The 18,174-nt window shown below is 45.1% G+C and overlaps 1 protein-coding gene across 4 annotated transcripts in view; it reads right to left on the bottom strand.

Annotated features, from left to right (window-relative positions):
* The window catches only part of AUH (AU RNA binding methylglutaconyl-CoA hydratase), a 188,796-nt gene extending 178,586 nt beyond the window's left edge, over nt 1-10,210 (bottom strand). Inside the window, exon 1 of one of the 4 annotated variants that reach the window (XM_027819173.3) lies at nt 9,879-10,210. In XM_027819173.3, coding sequence (XP_027674974.2) covers nt 9,879-10,086 — 208 coding nt within the window. In that variant the 5' untranslated portion in view covers nt 10,087-10,210. The remainder of the gene's footprint in view (nt 1-9,878) is intronic. The other 3 variants (XM_037901666.2, XM_037901667.2, XM_037901668.2) reach the window with 3 other exon arrangements.
* Between the last annotated feature and the right edge of the window lie 7,964 nt (nt 10,211-18,174).

Below are 18,174 nucleotides of genomic sequence, written 5' to 3'. Positions count from 1 at the left end.
CCATTCATAAAAGTGGCAATGTTAGGGAGCTGATGCCCAGCAAAGCACACTGGAGGCAGGGGGGTAACTGGGTGATTCACTGTCGTGATATCCCAATAACTGTCACAATAAGGTAAAACCATTTCCTGTGTTTTAGTTATGGCCAAAACAAACTTGGGTTCTTGGCTTCAGGGCCCAACAAATTAAATTCTGCATATTAAAATAACATATGGTGAATGTTGTAGTAAAGCAGTGTCTATAAACGCCATAGGGAATGAGGCTTGGGAGTAGAGGAGTCAGCTTCCCTGCCACACTCCACATCCTGCATGCACTGGTGGAGAATAACAGAAATCTTTTGTCCTGCTGGATGATTTGTCAAGAACTGGTAAAGAATATAGCAGTGTTGATTTTGTCATCATTAGACTTCAGGATTAGTATTTCTTGGACATGAATAGGGCCCTACAAAATTCATAGCCATGAAAAACACGTCACAGACCATGAAATCTGGTCTTGTGTGCGCTTTTACCCTATACCATACAGATTTCATGAGGGGAGACCAGCATTTCTCAAGTTGGGGGTCCTGACCCAAAAGGAAGTTGCAGGGGGGTTGCCAGGTTATTTTAGGGGGTCATAGTATGTTGCCACCCTTACTTCTGCACTGCCTTCAGAGCTAGGCAGCTGGAGAGCAGCAGGTGTTGGCCGGTCCCCAGCTCTGAAGGCAGCACCCCGCCAACAGCAGTGCAGAAGTAAGGGTAGCAGTAACGCAACCACCTCCCGCCCCTACAATAAACTTGCGGCCCCTTTACAACTTCTTTTGGGTCAGGACCTCTACAATTACAACACTGAAATTTCAGATTTAAATAGCTAAAACCTATGACCATGAAATTGACAAAAATGGACATGAAGAAGGCAAGTCATTCCCTGTTTGGGTTATTTCAGGGTATTTGCAGGCTTAAGAAGACTGGTTCATATCCAGAAGGCTGCATATTAAAAAGTAATTATTTGCACACCACCATATTCAGAAGGCCTTCTTTGCAACCATAAAAGAGTAGAAACATAACTTCCTGATTTTTAAAGGAGAGCTTAAATTTTGAAGAAACAGAGCAGCTCATTAGAGAGGTGTTGGAATGAGGTTCCAATTCTCCTTGAGCCCAGTTGGAAGTCCAGGACACAAATCTCTATATGCTAGAATAAGACTACATTAGAAATGAAATGCAACAGTAGTGTCTTGAAATTTTTTTAGATTAAAAAAGATTCTCTCACTTCTAGAAGCCATTTTAACTTGAATTTGTCAAGAATAAATATAGCATTATTTGCTTTAATTCCTGCAAAATACTGGAGAGAGAGAATTGTGAGGAAAGTGGTCATATGATACAGTGTGGTTGTTATTCATAGTGTGATCATCATAGAATATCAGGGTTGGAAGGGACCTCAGGAGGTCATCTAGTCCAATCCCCAACTAAATCATCCCAGCCAGGGCTTTGTCAAGCCTGACCTTAAAAACCTCTAAGGAAGGAGATTCCACCACCTCCCTAGGTAACCCATTCAAGTGCTTCACCACCCTCCTAGTGAAAAAGGTTTTCCTAATATCCAACCTAAACCTCCCCCACTGCAACTTGAGACCATTACTCCTTGTTTATCATCTGCTATCACTGAGAACAGCCTAGAACCATCCTCTTTGAAACCCCCTTTCAGGTAGTTGAAAGCAGCTATCAAATCCCCCCTCATTCTTCTCTTCTGCAGACTAAATAATCCCAGTTCCCTCAGCCTCACCTCATAAATCATGTGCTCCAGATCCCTAATCATTTTTGTTGCCCTCCGCTGGACGTTTTCCAATTTTTTTCACATCCTTCTTGTAGTGTGGGGCCCAAACTGGACACAGTACTCCAGATGAGGCCTCACCAATGCCGAATAGAGGGGAATGATCACATCCCTTGATCCGATGGCAATGCTCCTACTTATAGAGCCCAAAATGCTGTTAGCCTTCTTGGCAACAAGGGCACAGTGTTGACTCATATCCAGCTTCTCGTCCACTGTAACGCGTAGGTCCTTTTCTGCAGAACTGCTCCCTAGCCGCTCGGTCCCTAGTCTGTAGCAGCGCATAGGATTCTTTCGTCCTAAGTGCAGGACTCTGCACTTCTCCCTATTGAACCTCATCAGATTTCTCTTGGCCCAATCCTCTAATTTGTCTAGGTCCCTCTGTATCCTATCCCTACCCTCCAGCATATCTACCACTCCTCCCAGTTTAGTGTCATCTGCAAATTTGCTGAGGGGGCAATCCACACCATCCTCCAGATCATTTATGAAGATATTGAACAAAACCGGCCCAAGGACCGAGCCCTGGGGCACTGTAGCTCCACATTGCTTTTTACATTGGAGTCGTCTTACTACTTGATAGGAAACGTGATCTGCACTCTAACAGAAATTTTAAAAAGTGGAAAAAGAAACTGCAAGGGCCAGTCTATTTGAATTCCTACTTTTAGCCCTTTATAATTTCACTCAAGCTTAGGCCATATTTACACTGGGAGCACTTTCCCCGTACAGGTACATTATACTGGCAAAGTGCTCCTGCTGTGGATGTACCTACATTGGCAAAGCTATACTTCATGCAGGAATGGTAAACTGTACCTCCCCATCACTTTGCAGGTGATTGAAACAAACTATTTCAACAAAACTGCTTTTACTGGTGTAACTGTGTCTGTATTAGGAATGTATGTCAGTGCAGCTATATTAGTCAGTGATCACATCCTTGACGAACACAGTTATGCTGACAGAAGTCTGTAGTGAAGACATAAAACATACATTAAAGCTAAGGTAAGATTTTGGTTTTTTGGAAGCTTGCAACAAAGTTTTAAGTTATCTTTTAATTATATGGCTGAGGCATATTTTTCATGTTTCAGTTTTTCTGAAGTGACTTTTTTTAATTATTTAAAATACTTTTCTGAGAGCTGTCTAAGGGCTGGTCTACACTTAAAAGTTAAGTCAACATAGCTACAGAGCTCAGGGATGTGAAAAATCCACCCCCCTGGATGCCGTAGCTATGCTGGCCTAACCCCTGGCATAGATGTGACTATGTTGATAGAAGAAGGCAACCATCATTTGGAGAGGTGGATTAACTATGGGGATGGAAAACCCCATTCCATCCCTGTAGGAAGCATCTACACAGCTGTTAGGACTGTAGCTGTAGCACCTGTAGTTAGACATGGCCCAAAGGTCTGAATGCTACAGAAACCCACTTTAACCCCTGATGTTCACTGGAAACTTGATGTTCCTAAGGACATAGCACTACCCCAACTGGATGCTGTTTGATGACTCTCTCACCTACACTGTTGTATCTTTAAACCCAACAGCACATTTACATCAATTATATATCTTGCTATGTAACAAACATTAGCTGAAGTCACCAGACAAGCACAATAAAAGCCCAAAACATCTCATTTATATCATTCTTAGTTGTAGTTATAAGTTAGCTTTACTCAAAATAGAGTATACCTAATGAAGATCTTTCTTTCATAATGTTGGTCCAACAGTCACTTTCTCCCTACTGACTATTACTCCTGAAACATTAGGCATTATAACATAAGATACAGCACTGATTTCCGCTAATGGCACCTGTCCTTCTCTCGGCCCTACCCCAAACCCCTTGCCCTTCTTTACTAACAGAACAAGACTTGGTCCTGTGTGAAGATGGGCTCTTCTGGTCAAAGGCAAGTACAGAAAAGATGTCTTCCTCAAACATAGTCCAAAAATTAGAAAGATATTTCAGTAGAATTGCTTCCATATGATGTCTACAGCATACTCGTTGCCCTAAAATGCCAATTCCCCCACTCAGACATTATTTGTTCTTTGATCCTTGATCACCGTTCCCTTGTGTGTTAACGAGAGGATATGGCTGATATAGAAGAGATAGTCTTAAAAGATAGAGGCGAAGCAACCAAGGGAGTTTGAGAAGGAGATCCCCTACTGAAGGAGCAAGCACTACTTCTTGTGGTGAGTGAGCTCATACATCTGTTTGGTTCTTCTTTTGGCTTGCTTAAAGTTTATGATGTGGTCTGTTGGGGATTACGTAGGAGTGGGAGCCAGAGGCCTATCGGCCGCTAGCTCACTGTGCACTAACAAGGCTCTAGCCTCCTGTTTTTCTTCTGTGTGTTGGAGGGGGTAGGGCTGACCTAGAAGAGAAGAGTTTAAAAGCCAGACACTAAGCAACCAAGGGGAGCTAGTGAACGGAGGCGTTTGTAGGATGGAGAAAGAATAAAAATCACCATGGTTTGAGACGGCTGCAACACCAGTGCTAACACTGTTCCTGGTTCCTCCATCTGTGTCCAGACAGAGAATCCAACCATGGGTGCCCCTACCCAGTGTTGGTGTGTCTTTGCAGAGACTGTGGCCTGCATTTCCCTGTCACAGAAAGGCAGGCTGGGAAGACCATCAGTGTGAGAGGTGCTTACTGGTAGAACCTCTCAGAAAGCAGGTGAAGGCCTCAGGAGGAGGTGGCTAGGCTTAGGAGGAGCCATTGAAAATACACATATGGAGAGCTCCAAGATTGAAGAAGCAATCCAGCTGGAGAGGACTACAGTAGCTCCATCAGGGAAGGGTGAAATGGCTCTTTCACAGGAAAGAAGATGCCTGCTGACTACTACTGGCAGCGCTCCACCCCTGCTCCCAACTTAGAGTCCACAGAGAATAAAAAATGGTACGCTGCCCTTGCATCAAGGGATGAGGAATCTCCCCCAAATGTAAGGGAAGAGAAGCCAGGTACCCCAGGGCTGGGAGGATCATGGCTATAACTTCTAAGAGGAAAGGAATGGTGGTGGTGGCCAGTGACTCCCTAAGCGGGGGCAGAGGCATCCCTCTGCCAGCCTGACTTGGCATCCTGGGAGGTGTGTTGCCTGCCAGGGACCCATATACAAGACATTACGGAAGGACTGCCAAGGATCATTTGACCCTCTGACTACTACCCCACACTGGTCTTCCATGTGAGTACTAATAATTCTGCAAGACGTGACTCTGAGTAGATCAGAAGTGACTACACAGTTCTGGAGTGAGTGTGAGGGAATTGGGGCACAGGTGGTGTTTTCACTGGTCCTTCCAATCAAGGGTAGGGCCCAGGCAGAGAGAGATATCCATGGCTGCATGGATGATGTTGCCAGGAGGGCTTCCGCTTCCTCAACCATGGGACACTGTTCTGAGAAGATGGACTGCTGAGCAAAGATTGCAAAGAGTATCTTCAGATACAGACTGGCAAACCTATTGAGGCAGGCTTCAAATTAGGTTTGACAAGAGCAGGAGACAAAAGCCCACAGGTGAAGGGATGGAATCTGGGGCGGGAACATGGGCAATCATAACAGGGACAAAGGAGAGTCAAGAAGAAATACAGAAGGGAAATCTAACAAACATCTTAGCTGTCTGTCTAATCTCCATTCTTTTTGCATTAGAAAATAGAAAGAACTAGAAATATTAGTGACTAATCAAAATTACAACATAATTGGCATCTCAGATCTGACTTGGTGTGATAATTCGGATGACTGGAATATCGGTAGAGAAGGGTATAGCTTGTTCAGGAAGGACAGGCTAGGAAAAAAGGGAGGAGCAGTTGCCTTGTACATGCATACACTTGCACTGAAGTCACAATAGAAGGGGAAGGCAGACCAGTTGAACATCTCCAGGTAAGGCTAAAAGGGATAAAAGAGAAGCATGATATTATGGCAGGAGTCTACTATTGACCACCTAACCAGGAAGAGAGGTGAATGAGGCTTTTTTTAAACAACTAACAATATCATCCAAAGCACAGGACTTGGTGGTAATGGGGGACTTCAACTCCCCAGATGTCTGTTGGGAAAATAAAACAGAACACAGATTAAACAAAAAAGTTCTTGAAATGCATTGAAGGCAACTTTTTATTACAAGAAGGTGGAGACAGCAACTGGGGATAGCTTGTTCTAGATTTGATTTGCACAAACGGTAAGGAACTGATTGAGATTTTGAAAGTGGAAGGAAGTTTGGGTAACAGTGACCATGAAAGGATAGAATTCATTATTCTAAGGAATGAAGGAAGGAAAACAGCAGAATAAAGAGAATAGACTTCAGGAAGGCAGACTTTAGCAAATTCAGAGAACTGACTGCAAAGATCCCATGGGAAACAAGAGAGGTGGCAGTTTTTTAGAGAGAGAAATTATTAAGGGCACAAGAGCAAACTATCCCAATGTGTAGGAAAGCCAAGACATATGGTAAGAGACCATACTGACTTAACCAGGAGATCTTCAGTGACCTGAAACAAAAACAAACCCCCCCAAAAATCACACAAATAATGGAAACTAGGATAAATTATGAAGGATGAATATTAAAAACAAAAAACAAAAAACGAACAAGCATGTAGGGACAAAATTAGAAAGGCCAATGCACAAAATGAAATTAAACTAGCTAATAAATAAATGGTAATAAGAAAACATTTTCCAAACACATTTAAAGCAAGAGGAAGACCAGGGACAGAGTAGGACTATTACCCAAGGAGGAGGGAAAGACAAGAGAAAACGCAGCAGTGGCTGAAGTGTTAAATGCCGTTTTTTGTTCCGGTTTTCACCAAAAAGCTTAACAGCGATCAGACAACTAACATAGTGAACATCAGTGTAAATGGGGTAGGATCTGAGGCTAAAATACAGAAAGAACAAGGTAAGAATTACTTAGACAAGTTAGATGTCTTCAAGTTGGTAGGGCATGACAAAATACATCCTAGAATTATTAAGGAACTGGCTAAAGAGATCTCCGAGCCATCAGCAATTCCCAGAGGACTGGAAAGGGAAAATATAGTATCTATCTATAAAAAGGGGAATTAGACCAGTCAGCTTAACTTCAGTATCCAGAAAGATAATGAAACAAATAATCAACGAACCAATTTGGAAGCACCTAGAAGAAAAGAAAATAAGTAAGTCAACATGGATTTTCCCAAAACAAATCACATCAACACAATCTAAAAATCTTTCTCTGACAGGGTAATATCATCTCTCTGCCTTAGACAGGTTTTGGATGATGTCTCACATGACCTTCTCATAAGCAAACTGAGGAAATATAGCCTAGACGACCTACTACATGGTGGGTGCAGAACTGCTGGGGGAAATCATACTCAGAGAGTAGCTATCAATCGTTCATAGTCAAGCTGGAAGTGTACACTGATGTAATAGTTTTGCAAAAAAACAAAAAACCAACCAAACAAACAACATTCTGGGATGTATTAGCTAAAGCTGGGGTAGGCAATCTGCGGCACGCAAGCTGATTTTCAGTGGCACTCACACTGCCAGGGTCCTGGCCACCAGCCCGGGGGGCTCTGCATTTTAATTTAATTTTAAATGAGGTTCTTAAACATTTTTAAAACCTTATTTACTTTACATACAACACTAGTTTAGTTATATATTATAGACAGAGACCTTCTAAAAATGTTAAAATGTATTACTGGCACGCGAAATCTTAAATTAGAGTGAATAAATGAAGTCTCGACACACCACTTCTGAAAGGTTGCTGACCCCTGAGCTAAAGTGTTGTAAACAAAACACAAGAAGTAATTCTTCCATTCTACTCAGCACTTACAAGGCCTGACTTAGAGTACTATGTCCAGTTCTGGGCACCAAACTTCAGGAAAGATATGGACAAATTGGAAAGAAACAAAAATTATTAAAGGTCTAGAAAACATGACCTATGAGAAAAGATTGAAAAAATTGGGTTTGTTCAGTCTAGAGAAGAGAAGACCAAGGGACGATGTGATAAGTTTTCAAAAGGAGGGCAATAAACTGTTCTCTTTAACCACTGAGGACAGACAAGAAGTAATGGGTTTAAATTGCAGCCAGGGAGATTTAGGTTAGACATTAGAAAGAGCTTCCTAAGTGTAAGAGAGATTGTGGAATCTCCATCGTCTAACCTGTTCTTAAAAACCTTCAAACACCTGTCAGGGATCATCTAGATAATATTTAGTCCTGCCTCAGTGCAAGGAACTAGACTAGATGACATATTGAGGTCCCTTCCAATCCTTCATTTCTATGATTCTATTTTGTTTTGACTAACAGGGATGGGTATATGCTGGGAACAAGGAAAGCATTTAAAAACAAAAACAAAAAAACCCAACACTCTTCAACCCCCTGTATAATGCAATCTACAGTACACCATCACATGCATTCAAGAATAAACTGAAGGTAAATGCAGTACTGTATGTCTTGTGTCTTTGATCACCTGACTCACACTCTAACTAGTAATCCATCTTTGCTGAAAGTACAGGACTCTGTTAACACCGTCAGCCCCTGAGCAGCTTCAAATAGTCACTATTTCAAGCACTATTCAATCATGTGCCAGTGAACAATTTAAGGTCAAATATTTCACAACCCCACAAGACTAAATATGGGTGTTTTATAACATTTAAAAGAGGGATTCTCAGTTTCCCAACAGGGCACAGGATGTACTTCTAGCAATGCACTGTCACAATATACTATATATTAAAATCATAACCTTTTGTAGGCATAGTTATTATATAATGTTTACAGCTGGTTAGACAGGAAACATTTCACCAACACTTTGCCAAGATCTTTACCCCTTTCTTCCCCATAATTCAAAATGTCACTGAAATTTTTAAATTTGAAAAATTTCAACACTTTTATAGCTGGTTGCAAAATGTGGACTGTAGCAGCAGGATCATCATGGTATTGGAAGAAGATGAGAGCAGGTGTATCAGTGGTGCAGGGACAAATTCCAAGACGAGATTAAGCCATTGGCACAAGAGGCCCATACCTAGGGCCACAACGCCTGAAGTCTGGTGATGAGGTCAGAATCTTAGCTTTCATTTAAGGAAAAAATATGTTTCTAACGCTCATGGTTAAGAAAAGTATGAAAAAACAACCCATGCATAACTACTGTAGTGATCAAGTATCAGAGGGGTAGCCGTGTTAGTCTGGATCTGTAAAAGCGGCAAAGAGTCCTGTGGCACCTTGTACACTAACAGACATATTGGAGCAGAAGCTTTCGTGGGTGAATACCCGACACGAAAGCTTATGCTCCAATAAGTCTGCTAGTTTATAAGGTGCCACAGGACTCTTTGCCGCTAATGTAGTGATGTTTGCCTGAGCCTACAGAAAGCTTGAAACAACTGGTGAGAGATGTAGATTGCACCAGAAATCTCAATATAACTAACTCCAAGACCTACTGCTCTAGCGATCTTTGCCAACCGTATCCCAGCAAAGGGCTTCATCTATGGCAGAAAAAGAGTATAGCAGACTAGGATCACCACTCAACGTAGACACACCCCTGCTACGGAAGGGTGTAGCAGGGCCCCTACTTCCATGCCTGCTGCTCCCAGGGTGTGAGCGCTCCTGAGACTTCTCAGACGCTCCAGGAAGAGGGTGGGGATGATAAAGTGCCCCTCGACCACTGTAGGTGCGGAAGGCACTATGTTATGGCACACGGGGGGGCCCAGATTCATGCCCTCAGAGCAGCAAGGCCTGGGAGCGCGGGCGGGCTAATTCAGAGGGGGCTGGCAGCCTACGGGGATGCTGCAGCACTGCGGTGTAAGTGCAAACAGCTGCTCCCACTCCACCGCCCATCCGCGCCCCCCATCCCCAGGGGACGCACTGCGCATGGGCAGCGTGTGGAGGCGGAGCAGCCACTCGTCTACCCCCCTCACCGCCATGCATTTAAAGGGCCAGCCCCATCCATCAGCTGCCGCGAGATCACCGCGCTGCGCCGGGCGGGTGACACCACGGGCCTCCGGCGGATCGCACTGATGCACCAAGCGAATGGGGGCGGGGGGTGACACCAGTCCCGGGGCTCTCCCTGCACCGTCCAGCGCGCAGTGATGGGCAGCTGCACCCCTGGCCCGCAGTTCTCGGCGGAGCAGCCTCCCCCCCGGCCCGGGCTGCCGTTACCTTGGTTCTCCTCATCCAGGTACCGGACCCGCAGCTCCTCCTCCCCCTTGGCTTCGGAGCTGTAGCCCCTCCCGGTCGGAGAACAAGCGGCCCCTCCCCGCACCAGCCCCTGCGGGCCCGGCCGGCTGAGAGACGAGGCGGCAGCGGCTGCCGCAGCCAATCTGACTCTGCCCTGCAGGAGGCCCAGGCCGCCCAGGGATGCCGCCATGCTGCTGCCTCTTCGTGCCGCGGAGCCACCCCTCCCCCCAACGTTCACACACACCACGTGACCCTACGGCACGCACCGCTCCCTCCCACGCGCGACCCCAGACAGCGGAAGGCAAGGTAACGGTCACCCTGGGAGCGCGAGCGCCCCGCCCACCAGTCGCCACGCGCAGAGTCAGCCACGCCTCGCGATCTGGGCCCCGGCCCCCTGCCTCCCCCCTCATGCCAGGAGCCTTCCAGCCATGCCCCCTGTGGCTGAGCCTGTGTGACCAGGCACCCAGGGCCAGTGAGCGGGGACCATTCCCCGGTGACCGCTTGGCTGCTTGGAGGAACCCTGCCCCTATCATTGCTCCTCCCCACTGGCGCACGGCGCAGTCACCCCCTTCATAGCCCCTGTGAAACACCGCGAGTTTGGTTTCTGGTCCCAGAGGCACAATGCTGGGGCCGCGGCTTGGCTCAAATAATAATTGGACCTAGATTTTTGTAGAGCATTTTTCATCAGTAACACTCAATGCACTTCGCAATCCTTAATGGAGTTAGCCTCGCAACACCACGCCCCCCAAGCAGGGAAGTATTCTATTGCCATTTTTTAGATGGCGAAATGACTTGTCCCAGGTCGTTAAGAGAGACAAGGTGGGTGAGGTAAAACTGTTGGTGAGAGAGACAAGCTTTTGAGCTACACAGAGCTCTTCTTCATGTCTGGGAAACTAACTCAGGCCTGGTCTACACTACAGAGTTAGGTCGATATAAGACAGCTTATGTCAACCTAACTCTGTTAGTATCTACACTACAATGGTGCTCGTGCTGATGTAAGTCACCCACTACACCAACTTAATAACTCCACCTGCGCGAGAGGCATAGCGCTTGGGTCAAAGTAGTTAGGACAACGCAATGTCTATGTAGACACTGAGTTACTTACATCACCTGTTGGCTGTCAGCCCTGCCGGGAGCTCACAGCTGTAGCCCTCCCAGCCCCAGGGCTGACAGCCAGAGTGGAAATGAGAAATAACAGCAGCCATGAAACTGACAAGAATATCAATTTCCCTGCTGTGAAATTGAGCCCTGTGCTGGACTCAGGCTATCAGCCCCCAGAGTTGTCAGCCCCCTGTACAGCTGTCAGTGCCCCACTTCAGTGCAAGTGCCCCTGGTGAGGATGCGCAATACCAGCAGAAAGAGGGTAGTGTGGACACCAACAGCTGATTCAGTGATGGCGGTGGCCTAATTTAAGTCAACCTAATTTTGTAGTGTAGACAAGCTCTCTGAGCATCACTCCTAAATACAAAGTGAAACAAATTTTTTAGCACACATAGTTAACACATTTCAAGATACCATTCAAGGTGAATTGCCCAAGGCCCCACAGGGGACTTGTGGCAGAACTGGGAATTCAACTTGTGTTTCCGGAGTTCTAAGTGTAGGGTCCCGACTGCTGAACCATCCTTCCCCTCCAGCGATGCCATGTTAAAATGCTTTTGAACCAGTTTTTAGTGTGTTATTCCACTAGTACAGACGGAGCCTTTGACAGTACACCTCATTTCTATGTCTGATTTTCCTCTTGTCTTCTAAACTTTGTTTGAGTGACTTAGAAATATGTCTGTTTTTTCATGTAAATGATTAAACTAAAAGATTTGTAAGCAAGTTGTAGTCAAACCTCTGGCTTGCCTGATGCATTATGTCTCTTTTGTCTGTCTTCTAGGTCCTGATCTTGTAACTTGTTCCATGCAGTTCTAGCCACATGGAACAAGTTGAAGGATATGAGCCTGAGAATGTAAGTTCTGCAGACACAAACCATCTTGTACAGTGCCAAGCACTTTGCTGACACTTTATAAATCAATCATTACAATCAAATCACTGTAGATAGAGGCTATTTTTGCAGTGGTTTCTAACCACATCTCTCTAGGTAGATAGAGAAGAAGGCTCAACCTTCTTTGATTCTAATGCAAATTTATAATTTTATAGGTTTTAAGGACAGAAGGGACTATTATGATAATTTAATCTGACCTCCTATATAACACTGGCTAGAGAATTTCATCAAGTGATTCCTGCATCAAGCCCATAACTTCACTAGAGCATATCTTTTTAGATCTGAAAAAAATAAATTCAATTCAGAATTGTTTCATACTCATAGGAGCTAAGGAAAGTTGTTAGAGCTGTAATTAGTGTACAGTGGTGTGGCCCTCAAGGGGGATTTAAGAAGAAAATTAGTATTTGATTATGGATTTAAAATGTATCGCCAAAGCCACAATATGTGATTTTTAAACTGAAGTGTTTTAATCAGATCCCCCCTCCCTGTATGGAGGAAGTAAGTAGTACCACCACCCACTGCGGTCCTGATACAAGGAGTAGTCTTGGTATGAACCAGAAGCTCTTGGAGCAGCTGCAGTCCTTTCCCTGATGCAGATGCTCAGTAGTGCCCCTGCTGGCTGCTTTCCGATGAAAGGAAACCTCTGTAAAATAGTGCAGTTGTTTTCTATCTTTTTTCATGTATGTACCCTTAAAAAGTTTCAAATGGAGGTGCAGACCCCTTTGAGAATTGTAGACTTATATCTTTCTGATATAACAAAATCTGTAAGATTGATTTTTCAATACTTTGTGTAAAGTTAAAAAACAAGAGAAACTAAGCATATATGCTTCTTAAAGTAGGTCATTCCCCTCTTTGTATTATATCACCTTTTACCAACCGTGTGACATTCATATAACTGTTTTGTTTTTGTGCCACAGTGCAGTTTGCAGTATATCCAATTCCTTTCTTTAGACTGGCATTTTAAGCATGAGTCAGAAGATTTGGATGGAAACACACTTTTCCATGTATTCTAGTTCCCTGATATTTCACTGTGGTTTAGTTCTTCCCACACAGTGTTAAAGTAAGAGTAGCAAATGGAAGACAAGTTTAGTTCCAAAAGGGTTAAAAAAAACACTTTTATTTATAAAGATTTTCTGAAAATATAGACACTGATGCTCCTCATTAGTGAAATAATTTCTTTATATAAACTCCAATTGTGGAGGAAGAAGTTATAGCACATGGAAAATCTCTCCAAGAGCTTCACTAATGAGTTAACACTACATAAAGCTCAAGTGTTCCTGTTAACTGGACTCCATCCACACACCAAAACCCAAACATTTCTGTGTGTTGGTGGTAGTAACAGATGCTGAGTGACACAAGTCAACTGAGCCTCTCTCATTCGCTATTAACATGACCAACCTGTAAGCGTGGACATAGGTTAGCACCGCTACACAACAATCAAGAGCAACTTGCCTGCCAGTGACTTCTCACAATCCCCCAGGATGTCCCGCCTCCTATTCTTTTATTGCCATGATCTGTTTCCTGACTAGAAGTCACTTACCTCTGCATATAGTTCTGCTCAGCCTTAGTTCCACATATTCATATCTGGCTTCCACTACAGCAACTTCACTCATACATCTGTGATACAGAGATCCTTTTTTTGAGGCCAGCCCCCAAGAAAACATCATCTTAGCAGGCTGCCACCTGGCCAGAGGCCTCTACCAAAGTACTGGTGGGTTTCTGGCACAGCCTACAATTTCAGGAGCTGAAACGTGGGTCTGAGCATGGAATTCAGCAAACAGGACCTCGGTGCTGGGAGAAAAAGCAAAGAGATTAAAATGTTCTACTGGAAGATCAAGAACCATATTTTCCATTCTGGTAGTTATCTGATAACATGCTCATATGACAATGAGATGAATCACATTATTAGCAGCACTACAGTCATAGACCCTGCTTTCACAATGGACAGTTTAAGGGCTTCAGGCAGGGTCATTGGGAAAGGAGGAAACATACAGACCCAGAAGACAGTGGATTGGACCAAGAATAGCTGGAATCTGGTCTTTCTGTGCCTAGCCTGTCAGAGTTCAGTTGGAGTCTCAGGATGTTTGGGGATGAGACCAAGGTGATAGAATAGCCCAAGACAGACACATCAGAAAACTGGCATTGCAGCCTGGTAAAAAACACACCACCACTCTCATTGCTATTGAGAAAATTATGCCATGTTGGTGGGGAAGGGGGAGGTTTACCTGTTAATGGCCATTCTTATAGTTATTTTTGCAGTAGTGGTGGTTTCTTCCTCTTTTCCCTGCCACCCCCTTTACTCCCTATGACCTTCACCCTTCCTAGAGGCATTGATCAAACTCAGGGGGGTGAAGGCATCATCCATTTCTGAAATCAGAAAACAATAACAAACTCTTTAACGTGGTTTCATGTGTATTTCTATTGATATTACAGTTTTCAGGAATCCAGCTGCAAAATTATGAATTACCTGTACAACAGGGTGGGGAGTGGGAAGAGGACCTACTATAGCCCTTGAGTCTCACAGATTTTTGTACATCACTCAGCAATTCAAGTTGTAGTTGTCACAACCCTCACCAGGCTGCTGTGTTTGGAGCCGAACACTGGATGTGTGCTTTTAAGCTCCCCTTTTGTCTAGGTAGTCTCAAAGCACAGTCTCCTTGGTCTCTAGGCTTGCTCCGTGGACATAGATTCTGTCTAGTAGCCTTGCTCAGAAGTGGGACCCCATGACCTAACCACCTTTGCCCCCAACCCTGTTGCTTAACCACACCCTTTCACCAAGTTCCACCCTTGCAGGCACTGTAGGGTCCAGTGCAATCTTCTGTCCAGGACTGCACTGAGTCTCTGCGGGTGTCCTGAGCCTCCCACTGGAGGAGGATGGACAGGGTCTGCTCTGCCTTTGCAGTCAGGTCCCTGTCTTCTGCCTCTAGGCCCTGCAGAGACTCCTTTATGGCACACACCTTCCTCCACTGCCTCAGAGGGCTCCGATATGACCAGCAGCTTTTCTGTCTCCACCCAAGGGGTCTCCCACAAGACCTCTCTGAGATGCTCATCTTCTACCAGGACCACCTCCAGACCTGGAAGCTAGTCTTGGCAACCAGCTTTGTGGTGGGCACTAAGGGGAGGGCCTCCTTGCAGAGCACCTGATACACAACCCCCATCTAGGTGTGCAGGTGGCTAAGTTCCCCTTGGTGCATCGGAGGCTGGTCCTGGCTAGTAGTATCAGGATTGGCGACTTCCTGGACTACAGTCGGGGGGACTCTGTAGCACTCAGCCAGCGCATGGGGTTCTCCACCCTTTGTGTTCCCCATCACATACGCCAGGAGTGCGGTCTCGCCCTCCTACCCTCCTCTCATGTTTTCCTCAAGCGGGTCTTGTGGGAGGATGCTCCCTGCCCTCCCTTTACTCCTGACCCTCCTGACCTTGCCATCTCCACCACTCCCCAAGCCTCTCCAGCCACTCCATGATGTACCATCTGAGTTGGCGGGGAAACATGCAGCCGGTCCATCTCCGAACTGCTCCGAACAGCTGTGCAGCTACTGCTTTGTTCTGCTTGTACATCTGGCTTACACACTTGCTGATAGTCCTTAATGACTGTCTGCCTCTGAATGAGACATTCAGGCACACCTTCCTGTCTCTTTAGCACAAAGAGTGTCTCTGGAAAAAAGTTAACTTCAGATCAAGTAGGTGGCAATACAACAGTGAGTAGGTAAACTGAATCACACAATTTCCCACATTCTCCACTGTAGTTAAGTAGTCTGATTCTTCTGTGGATGAGTACATGTGAAGTTAATGGCAGTTGTTCACTAAGGAGAGAAGGGACTTCAAAAATGTTTATAGCAAAATGCATATTCCTTCTGAGTCAGTTCTTGCTTTTAGGGTAAACCACTTGTGCATTTCTCACAAGGTGTAAATTAATTGTCTTTGTAAAAGGTCTGTTCTGTTAGGTCCTTTATCCTTCTGGCTGTCAAGTTGTCTGGAGTGGCTCATGAATGTGGGTGCCAACCTCAGGGCAGAGTTTTACAAACCAGGGCACAAACCCCAAATTGGTTGTGTGTTCTATCATTAGATTTCACCAACCATCAAGTGTGAACTCCTCAAGCACTGTAACAGCTTTTATATGGAGTCTTGGGCAGTCAGGTCTATCTTGCCATCCAGGCAAGCCTGCATTGTGATAGATGGTCCCTTACATCAAAAATCAAAGTAATATTCAGGTTATTGCCATTCTCAAAGGACCAGTCACTTACCCCAGGTCAATTTCCCTAAGATCTCTCACCAAAGACAGTGCTTATAGCCAACCCTGTAATAAACTCACTAAAAGAAATTAGGAAATAGATGAGAGCTCTTTAAAAGGTTAAAGCAGGTAATCATACACACAAATGAATTACAGTCTTAAACTTCAAAAGTAATACAAGCTGCTGTAATGTACAAGCACTATATGTCCTTTTAGGGCTAACCCAAGCTAAGTATATTGAGGATCCCTTGTTTATGCTTAGAAATATTGCACTTTCCAAATTCCAAGCAGCATAGTGGTAGTTAACATAAGAACAGCCATACTGGGTCAGACCAAAGGTCCATCTGTCCCAGTATCCTGTCTTCTGACAGTGGCCAATGCCAGGTGCCCCATAGGGAATGAATAGAACAGGTAATCAAGTGATCTATCCTCTGTCGCCCATTCCCAGCTTCTGGAAAACAGAGGTTAGAGACACCATCCCTGCCCATCCTGGCTAATAGCCACTGATGGACCTATCCTCAATTAATTTTATCTAGTTCTTTTTTGAAGTCTTGGCCTTCATAAATCCTCTGGCACGGAGTTCCACAGGTTGACTCTGCATTGTGTGAAAAAATACTTTCTTTTGTTTGTTTTAAACCTGCTGCCTATTAATTTCATTTAGTGACCCCCTAGTTCTCGTGTTATGAGAAGGAGTAAATAACACTTCCTTATTTACTTTCTCCACACCAGTCATAATTTTATAGACCTCTTTTGTATCCCCCCCGAGTCATCTCTTTTCCAAGCTGAAAAGTCCCAGTATTATTAATCGCTCCTCGTATGGCAGTCATTCCATACCCCGAATCATTTTTGATGCCCTTTTCTGAACCTTTTCCAATTCCAGTATATCTTTCTGAGATGGGGTGACCATATCTGCACACAGTATTCAAGATGTGGACGTACCATGGATTTATATAGAGGCAATATGATATTTTCTGTCTTATTATCTATCCCTTTCTTAATGATTCCCAACATTCTGTTCACTCTTTTGGCTGCTGCTGACATTGAGTGGATGTTTTCAGAGAACTATCCACAATGACTCCAAGATCTCTTTTTTGAATGGTAACAGCTAATTTAGACCCCATCATTTTACATGTATTGTTGGGATTATGTTTTCCAATGTGCATTACTTTGCATTTATCAACATTGAATTTCATCTGCCATTTTGTTGGCCATTCACCCAGTTTTGAGAGATCCTTTTGTAGCTCTCTGCAGTCTGTCTGGGATTTAACTATCTTGAGTAGTTTTATATCGTCTGCAAATTTTGCCACTTTGCTGTTTACCCCTTTTTCCAGATCATTTATGAGTATGTTGAATAGGACTGTTCCCAGTACAGACCCCTGTGAGACACCACTATTTACCTCTCTCCATTCTAAAAACTGACCAGGGATCCTTCTGGTCAGGAATTTTTATTCCCTTCCCCCAGAGTTCACATTGTGATAGGACAAGTAGGGTTGCCAACTTTCTGATTGCAGAAAACTGAACACCCTTGCCCTCCCCTTCCCTGAGGCCCCACCCCCGCTCACTCCATCCCTCCCTCCGTCGCTCACTTTCCCTCCCCCCTCACTCACTTGTTTATTTTCACTGGGCTGGGGCAGGAGATTGGAGTGCAGAAGGGGGTAAGGGCTCCAGCTGGGGTGCAAGCTCAGGGGTGGGCCCACAAATGAGGGGTTCAGGTTGTGGGAGGGGGTTGGGCTCCAGCTGGGTGTGGGGGCTCTTTTGTGGGGCCAGGGATGGTGGGTTTGGGGTACAGGAGGGGGCTCCGGACTGGGACCAAAGGGTTTGGAGTACGGGAGGGGGTACTTGGTCTGGGAGGGAGTTTGGGTGCAGGAGGGGGCTCAGGGCTGGGGCAGAAGGTTTGGAGTGCTGGCTCCAGGTGGCGCTTACCTCAGGCGGCTCCCAGAAGAAGCCGGCATGTCCCTGTGGCCCCTAGGCACAGGGGCAGCCAGGGGGCTCCATGCACTGCCCTCACCCACAGGCACTGGCCCCACAGCTCCCATTGGCCACAGTTCCCAGCCAATGGG

This window comes from Chelonia mydas, chromosome 5 (genome assembly GCF_015237465.2).
Source record: "Chelonia mydas isolate rCheMyd1 chromosome 5, rCheMyd1.pri.v2, whole genome shotgun sequence".
NCBI classification, from domain to species: domain Eukaryota; kingdom Metazoa; phylum Chordata; order Testudines; family Cheloniidae; genus Chelonia; species Chelonia mydas.
This window is presented reverse-complemented; position numbering and strand designations above follow the sequence as displayed.